The sequence below is a fragment of the Carcharodon carcharias genome, chromosome 8 (assembly GCF_017639515.1).
Source record: "Carcharodon carcharias isolate sCarCar2 chromosome 8, sCarCar2.pri, whole genome shotgun sequence".
Lineage (NCBI taxonomy): Eukaryota > Metazoa > Chordata > Chondrichthyes > Lamniformes > Lamnidae > Carcharodon > Carcharodon carcharias.
The window spans coordinates 24,648,846-24,657,804 of record NC_054474.1 but is presented as its reverse complement, the minus strand read 5'-3'; the positions used below and the strand labels follow the sequence as shown (position 1 = coordinate 24,657,804).

General features: G+C 42.3%; 1 protein-coding gene across 5 annotated transcripts; it reads right to left on the bottom strand.

Moving 5' to 3' along the window:
* Positions 1–285: 285 nt before the first annotated feature.
* nudcd2 (NudC domain containing 2) lies at positions 286–8,799 on the bottom strand. Of its 5 annotated transcripts, none has more exons than XM_041192808.1 (5): positions 8,755–8,799; positions 4,358–4,548; positions 3,368–3,416; positions 3,012–3,163; positions 286–1,554 (listed from the first exon to the last, which is right to left on the bottom strand). In XM_041192808.1, the coding sequence occupies exons 2-5, from the start codon at positions 4,544–4,546 to the stop codon at positions 1,471–1,473; spliced, it is 474 nt and encodes a 157-aa protein (XP_041048742.1). In that variant the 5' UTR covers positions 4,547–4,548; positions 8,755–8,799; the 3' UTR covers positions 286–1,470. The 5 variants fall into 5 exon arrangements, with proteins under 5 accessions (XP_041048742.1, XP_041048747.1, XP_041048746.1 ...); XM_041192813.1 differs by lacking the exon at positions 8,755–8,799 and adding an exon at positions 8,727–8,747; XM_041192812.1 differs by lacking the exon at positions 8,755–8,799 and adding an exon at positions 8,497–8,598.
* Positions 8,800–8,959: the final 160 nt, after the last annotated feature.

Here is an 8,959-nt window from a genome sequence, read left to right as displayed (position 1 = left end):
GGAAATACTCAGCAGGTCAAGCAGCAACTGCAGAGAGAGAAAGAGAGTTAAAGTTTCAGATCATTCATCAACCTGAAAAGTTAACTCCGTTTCTCTCTAGACAGCTGCTGTCTGACCTGCTGAGCATTTCCAGCATTTTCTGGTTTCATATCAGAATTTTCAGGCAACTGTTCAGATCAACCTAAACCAGAACAATTCAAAATATTGGCGCAAGATTTCGCACAACGTCTAATAATTTAGAAACGTGTACCCGAATTAAACATAACATAAATAAGAAACCATATATGAATTTTTGTGCAGAATTTTATTTTTTAAGCAGTAAAATTCATTTTAAAGCTCATATATCTGTGGCCCAGAATTTGCTGGAGACAGGCATTTTGTGGCCAGCAGCACGAATTGGATTTTTCTCCTCAACCTTCATCTCCAATTATTTTAGTGCCGCAAATTACTGGAATCAATTATGACATGCCAACAGCAATATGGTAAACTACTTGACCATCTTACAGGGACAGCGAAAGAAACGGGCCAAAAAAGTGGGGGTGAACGCTCTGCCTGCCTCTCTTTGGGGGGTGAACGCTCTGGCTGCCTCTCTTCAGCACCTGGGTGGCCCTGGAGAAGGAGCACACAGTTTCCATCAGTACACTTCAGGCCTTCCCTGACCATTGGGCACTGCAAGGACTGCACTGTCGAGACTGTAGATGATATTCTGAATTTAATTACGTTTCCTTTATTTTTAAAAACAAAAGATCAGTTTTATTGTTTATGCGCCTCTTTAAAAAAAGGGGGGCACTTTTGTCAAATTTGCTTTATCTTATTGTTCTAATTAAGAGGAGAAAGAAACAGTGCATGGCAGAGAAGGGAATAGGGTGAATGCGAGCCAAATTAGGTACAAAGACATAAAAAGAGGAATAAAGATGGGATTGGGAGAGGGAGAAAAGGGACAAATGTAAAGCAAAAAATTTTAAAAATATATATATATATAATTTGAAAAGCCTTTGAGGACAATTTAATACTCATAGGAGTTGAGACTCCAGTCTTAATTGTTCTCTTTCGGAGTTTCCAAGTTTGAGTGCCCCATTTAACAGGGTTCTGACGTGAAATAGCTGCCGAACTCTAAGTGGTGTGTTTCATTACATTTACGGTACAAATCCAGCAACTTATTGAAATGCAAGGGGAGGGTGACAGCAAGCTCCTGTTTTTGCAAGGCCAACAATGGTGCATTTCAAATTGTCCAGCAATTTGTAGCAGTTCATAACTCATGGCATATTTCTTCCTCAACACAAATTTCTGGGTTATTTAAACACCAATAACAGTGTGCTTTGTGAACTTGCCCTTATTTTCCCAGCAAGTTTTGGGTCATTAAGTCCTTCATGCACTTCAAAGGCTTGTCTTCTGTGCTGTTCTTTTCAAAGTCCATTAATGTTCTGTAGAAGCAACTCAGTCACCACTTTTCATGTCTTTAAGTCTTCCTCACTTTCCCAGGTTTGAGAAATCTGGACCTCCACCAGCATAGTTTCCAGAAATGTCAGCTCCACTAAAGTCAAAGCCAGGATGCTGTGTAGGAGGAAAATGAAAGCCCATTATACTGATTAAGTTTTTACATGTTTATGATTTTCCAACATGAATAATCTTCAGTTTTGAGTGTGATCTCCAGAAACATCTTTCTTTGTCACAATGAAAAAGGCTTAGCCTGCTGAAAAATGTCAATTCGCAGCAGGGATAAATGATTGATTAGCTTTGCTGGGATGGGTAGGGGCCTGTTGTGGGGTGGGGTGTCAAGAGTTGAAAAGTCAAGCAAAATTTCAGCTTTGTGACCTCTTTCATTATTTGCGTTGCTATATTGTTGCTTTAAATCTCATCCTCAGTATCAAAGATTCCAACTCCTCATCTCCAAAGTACTTTTTCTGTCTCAAAGTTATCCCCTTCATGTTTCTGAAATACCATGTCTACAACTACTTGAACGCATCTGCCTCACATCCCCCAATCAATGTCAGTTTATCCATCCTGTCTCTCATGTTGCCCGTGTCAAATTTTCCCCATTTTGTTAAGGAAATTGTAACTTCTCCTCTTTTCCATCTTCTCCACACTCTCCCTGGCTGGAAGGGGCAGTCAAGTGATCAAATTTGACATCTTTGCCTCCAGAGTAATGCTGCTCCCCAACAATAGCAAGTTCCACCCTGCCAGTTTTTCTCGCCTCTCCATGACATTGTCATTTTCTTAGAGAATAGTACATAACATAAGCTCATACATAGAAGAGGATAAAGGGGAAATACCACAGACCACCTCTGGTATTTCAGCCAAGTGGCCATTCTTCACTCTGCGTGTTGTCACAGTTAGTAGGCTACTGACTACAAAGAATATGGGAGCCACTCCATCAATCTAAAGTTATAATACTTTTAACTCTTAGTATTGCACCTTACTCCCAAAAAAGGATAATTTCCAATCTTTAGTGCAGTGCACTTCCAGAAGAATTGCAAAAGTCAAATCATGCTGCACAGGCACAAAGGCACTGATAGAAACAATGGGCGTGAATAGTGAAATTAAGAAATTGCAAAAACAGTATGTCTGATTATTAAGATGCAGATATTTATAACTATTTTCCGAGGCAAGCTTAGCTTTTTGGCCATCAGAAGGTTTTGTAATTAGTGTATTCTGTACTAACTTGTCTGTTTTACATCTTCTTCTCATCATATTTATTTAAGATCCTAGGCAACAGAACAGATCCAGTTGTAACCTGCTGATATTACCCAACCAGGGAGCTTTATTTTGCAGGATACTTTAGTGTTCAATTGTTCTGCATTTGATTATGTGAGTCTGATTCACTGTACTTGAATGGTTAAGCTTGGGTGTGGACTCAAAGAAATGTGAATAAAGTTGTAGAAAGAGCTGGAAGCTAGAGCTAGAAGTATGGAGCAGATATTTCTAAGCACTGAATAAAGCCTGTACAGTCATATGCAGTTATCTCTGCATATATACAAGATACAAATTATGCAACAGGTACCAATACTCACCTCCCTTTGGAACCTTTCCAGTGTGAGTTTCTTCTGCATTTCATCTTGCAGCAAGGGGTCAGCATTATACTGCCCTTCCAGCAATGAAGGCCAGCAGTTCCCAGCTCCTCGGTTACTTTTCCTCAGCACAATACACACCTGTTTCTTGTCCTCTGTCAGAAAGTATATGTTTCGTTGGAGGTGGAAGAAAATAACAGTTGAAAATATATATTTCTAAATTCCCTTATTTCTTTAGTCCTTTAAAAATATTTTGTTTAAATACAGAGTGGAGGGGTATCACATGTTCTCATACTGAAATGCTAAAGGCAGAAAAAGCTTATCATTTTTAAAGGTAACATTTTAAGATTGTTCCCTACCTAGTGTCCAGGTTCCTTCATCAGAAACAGTAGAATCATAGAGTTTCCCCTGAAAATCAAGTGAGATTCACCCATAACAATCCAGTGTGCTGCATAAAATCAGGATTTAATTTACAAAAGGTAACAATTTTCTCCTTTTTAATTTTACATATCATGTCATTTCGACTCAATGACAGCAGTCTTGCTGAAGTCAGAAATTTTTGAGTTCAAGGCCTAGTCTGGGACTTGAACACACAATAAACCATTTCAGTGCAGTATTAGAAGATTGCTGCATTGTCAGAGGTGCTATCTTTCAATGATAACACTTTATAGCTGGCTATGAAAGATTTTAGGATGTTCAAGAGAACATGAAACACTTTCTGAATGCCATTTTTTTCTTTTTTTACATGCAAGTAGAATAGCACTCTATATAGTTTACATGCCAATACACGTCATGCACTTATTCAAACAGTCTCTTTAAAGAATTACTAGATTCCTCTGTATATGTCTAATTGTACAAGTAATCGTACTCAATCTTTCGCCTGTATGGTTGCCACCTTTTGCCAAGTCTAAAACAGATTAGAGCTCAGGATCAAGGCTGGAGTTCCAATGAAAATTCTCATGAACAACTAATGTTTCCCAAGATGAGAAGAGAGGTGGGAAAAATATAGTATTTTAAAATAAGAACAGAACATTGGGAAATACACAGCATGCATGTCAGAATCTGCAGAGAAAAATGTTTCTTTTTTCAGTATTTCAATAGTCTTGTTGTCCTGTTTCAATATCAGGTTGTCAATTCAAAGCCTCGCATTTCTACCGTATCTCCCTATTAAGAGGCAGGAGCTATTATGTCAGATCTATTATCAGAAAAGTGAGATGACAAACCTATTTAAACTGACACATGTGTGTTCATTTAAAAATGAAATGCATCAACTAGGTTAGATTTTCAAACCAAAATGAATCAGCCTCATTTGAAGTGAAAGAACCAGGAGAGGTAAGGGATCTGTTTACCTTCAGCATCTCTTTCCCCTTGACAGACAATGTGATATCTTTACTCCCCAGGCTACATTTGATTTCTTTTGCAGATGTTCCAACTGGAACCTGGACATCAATGAAAACTTCTTCCATGGTTTGATACCATTCACCCCATGGGGTCTTACAACGCACGGTCCCACTTCTTTCATCAAAGTGAACTGACATGACTTGAAAATTAAAAACAGATTAAAAGTACTGCAAACAAGGATATAATTATGTTGAGCTATGACAAATGCTAATAGTTGGTCTTGGTAAAATCACTAGAAAATTATGCAGAAACTAACCAATGGCAGTTATATAACTTTAGTAGTAGCTATTCTAAAGGTTGGGCATGTTTTATATCTGGATATATTCAGCTTTAAACACATTTATAATATTGGGATCATTCCTTTGCCAGTTTTGAGCTACAGAAATTAAAACCATGTTGAACATTATTTTGTTATTCTGTAGTCATTCCTTAAGTATTTATTAGCTTCAAAAATTAAATTTCAACCAAGACATGCATAGAAAACAACAATGGATGGCTAAAGACACTCTCGTGCAGCCAATCTGTCCCACGTCTTGAGCAGGATTTTCCCACCAGGGTTGGGAAACCATATCAACACTGGGACCATTCCCAGGTCTCGACCTGCCCCTGGGGTGGGGGCGGGGTGGGGAAGAAATAGTCACAGCCTGCAATTTTTGCGGAGGCAGGCTGCTAGTTGGCTGGGTGGCCTATTGGGTACAGGACACTGCAAGTGCAGGACCAATTTAAAAGGCATCAAGGCAGTCTTGACTGAGGCTGAAGTTTGAAAGAGGAGATGCAGAAACCAGGGAGACAGCAGGAAAGGCAGAGGTAAAATAAAAATGCTGGAACTCAGCAGGTCAGGCAGTCTCTGGGCAAACAGTGTTAATGTTTCAGGTCTGACGTTTTATTGATCTCTCTTTTGTTCTTGCAGGCCTTGCTGACCCCGCAGGAGCAAGTTGGGAAAGGAGAGAAGGGCTTACCCAGAAAAGAGGGTGAAATGTTATTGTAATCTTTAGATGAAGGGTCGAATGCACTCCTCCACACCTGACAACACGCCAAAGACTCAGCTGCATTAGGAAGCCTCAGCACTGCAATGGTTTCTGCTATCAAAGGCTAGATGTTATGATCTCTTTCTTGCATCTCCTACACGTCCTGCCAAAAAGGACGAACGCCTGTATCCTGCCTCAGCCCCAAGACCATCAGAAGAAAGTGAGACAGCAGAGTCAGCACGTCTTGCAGGCTCATCCTCCACCAGTGCAGATACACTCACATCTGTGGATTCTTGTGCGTGCTCAGAAAGGGTGGCACTAGTTGAACAGAAGATCACCAGTGAGAGTGAGAGAAGCATGCCCACAGCTGCCTCTGATGATGGAGGATGGACACATCCATGCTTAGCTGGGAGTAGATGCTGGGCCTCGGGAGTCACAAGAAAGGAGGCTCGACTTAGACCAGCAACATGAAATGCGTTCTCATGTCAGGAGTTCCATGAAGCAGTGTGGGCTCATAGATTGAGAACCGAGGACTGCATCCAGCTCATGGGCTTAGGGCTTTGAACGCATGAGCTCCTCTAATGAGAGGGTGGCCAACCTCACGGAGTGCAATTTACAGTAGCAATGAGTGGATGCAGGAGCAGTGCACTGGCATGCAAAGACTGCATGCAATGCTCTGTCGCATTGACCAGAGGTGCCAATAGCACAAAGACCTTTGGACTGGATGCCAGTTACACCCTATCTAGTCACCAAGGAAGATGAGGGAGCCACCCCTAATGGGAAACAATCATTGACGGTCTCCTTGGCCCCTCTGACTGAAGGGCCATCAATACAGCAGGACACTGTGATGGAGATTGCCTATGCTGGTACCTTCATGACAAGGAAAACCACCATATGCATCTCAGCCGCAAGCAGACATACATGAAACTGGAAATGAGGGATGGAGTAGTGAAGGGAAGCACAAGTCTTTGTCCAATAGGACAGTGAGATTGCTGGTCAGAAGTGCCTCATTCATTGCAGTGAGAATGAATCCATCCAAGGCAGCATCTTCAATGTAAATGTCCTCACAGGCAGTTCAAAGTGAATCATAGACCACGCCATCCTCCTGGGTTAGAAGGGCTCACCTAGAACATGCCTATTCAGATGATCCCTGATTTTGATGGCTCCCTCACTAGATCCTCGATTTCTGTGCAAGGCCAATTCACGTAGAAGGCAGTCCGAGCATCTTTTTGTTCTGTACCTTCCTCTTCTTCCTCCCTTTTCACGTCCTCTGTTGAACTGTATGATTCCAGGGCCTCACCCTCTTAAGGGTCCAGACCTCTCTGAAGGGCCACACTATGAATAGCACAACAGGCCACCACAATGTGAAAGAACCTTGCAAGAATGTACTGCAGGGTGTGCTATTTGATTGGTCCAGGCACTGGAACCACATCTTCTGAAGCTCGATGGCCTATTCAATGTCTGTGCTTGTACTGCTTCTGTGCCTCTGTCTTGTGGTCATATCAAGAGGTGAGTAGCCAACTCTTTAAGCATATCCCTTGTCCATTAGAATCCAACCACAGAATTTGGGGGCGAAATGGTACCCTGGACAACCAGAGTATAAAGGCATCATGACAACTGCCAGGAAACAAGCACTTGCATGTAACTCTTGTGGCCACAGATCAATTACACGTTGAAAGTGGAAGCCCTTCCTGTTGATGATTCTCACTGGCCAGTCACTTAGCACCTTGATGGCCATATGGATGTAATCGATGATACCCTGCACCCAGGCGAATCCAGTGACAAGGGTAAATCCCACTGTGCTTGTGAGACCTCACCTATCCAAAATTCGGTGAACTGCCCAGATCACAGAAGAGAGCATCAGTGACCTGCAGGATGCAATGGTATGCTGTCGCTTGCAGGAGACCACCAAGGTCTGTAGCTAATCCTTGGAAAGAGCCAAAGTCAAAGAAGTTCAATGGCACAGTGACTTTTGACAACTACTGGCAGGGCAAGTGAGGTGTTTTGCGACAAGGGCACAAATCTCAGCGATAATCTGGAAAGATGCGGTCTCCAGTGGCACTGGCTTTTGGGCATGTCTAGTTAGCTCCTTCTTTGGCCGTACACCAAGGTCTCTGTTGCCTTTCTGCCCCTCTCCTCTACCTTTCTCATGCAGAGCTCTGGCTCTGCTGCTGATGTTGCTCATCACCATTGAACACAATATCTGAGAATTATGCTCTTATTACCGGTTGTTGCCTTACTTACACTCAGTTGCACTCACAATAATATCTGAAACCCTTCCTCTTTTGTCCCTGTGATGCTAGAGGGGCCACTGCTCCCTAACCAAATGCGTACAGACCACTCTCCCTGCAACCTCCAGACAACTGATGGCACCTGTGTACTGAGTGGTGTACAGAGGGACTGAGTATCCCTCTTAGCAGTGCTCCCTTTTGTAGGCACACCCAAGTTGATGATGCAGCCATGACTGCCTCTCTGCTGTGTTGTCACCTCCACGCACCTAGTCAGTCCCTGATCCAGCATGCAATTCATGCGCCATCAAAATCCCAAACTGGCTGACAATGAGGTCGCTAACAAGATTAATTGGCATTGTTCCCAAATCTGGTAGGTCACCAAGTGCCACCTTCTCCTGTAGAGAAGAAAATCGCTGGTAGCAGGAATGGCAACATAAAACCAACACATGTGCCAATTTTCCCACCCATCGTGTCTCCAGCTACATTGGGACCTAAAAATCCTGCCCCTTCTTTGTCACAACACATATGTTCACCACTCAAAAAACATGCAACAACCAGGGAGAGGAAAGAAAAAAACAGATAAAAACATAGGCCAATCTGGGGCTGCAGGAGGGTGGAATCAGCAAAATTCCTCTCTGACCAATCCAGACAATCAAAACTAGTGCAGGGGACAACTCTGCCCTTGAATTCATGCAGTGCTTACCCTCTGTAATATTAATTAGTATTATTGAATATTAACCTAGTGCACTTCAAAATATGGTCAAAAATGCCATCTCCAAGTTCTTCCCTGATTAACAAATCAATTCACAAACTCTTCTAGTTAAATGAAGAAGGGTCATACAGATCGATACGTTAACTCTGTTTCCCTCTCCACAGATGCTGTCAGACCTGCTGAGTTTTTCCACCTTTTTCTGTTTTTGTTTCTTCCAATTAAATATTCTGTGAGCCCATGTGTGAGACTCTCAGGTTTAATCCAGGCATTGCCTCTCTGGCCAGAAGTGAGAGTGGTTTTACGACACTGTCATAAAACCTAACACATACCCTCCCCTCTCTGAACACATATAAAAGCTGCGATGAACGATAGCGATAATCACCAGTAACTATTGAAATTACTGAACTGTATTTGTTAGAATGACAGCTTCTTACCGGCGAGCTTGGGGTGGAGAGGGGAAGGGAAGGTAATGGTGGTGAGCTAGGGGCTGGAGGAAGGGTAGAGGTGACGGACTGTTCGCAGTGTGTTCTGGGATTTGTAGGCTCTATATATATATATATATATATATATATATGTGACTGGAGCCGCGTGGTGACCGGTTAAAGCCTAGAGCAAAAACTCTACATCTCCCAGCATGCC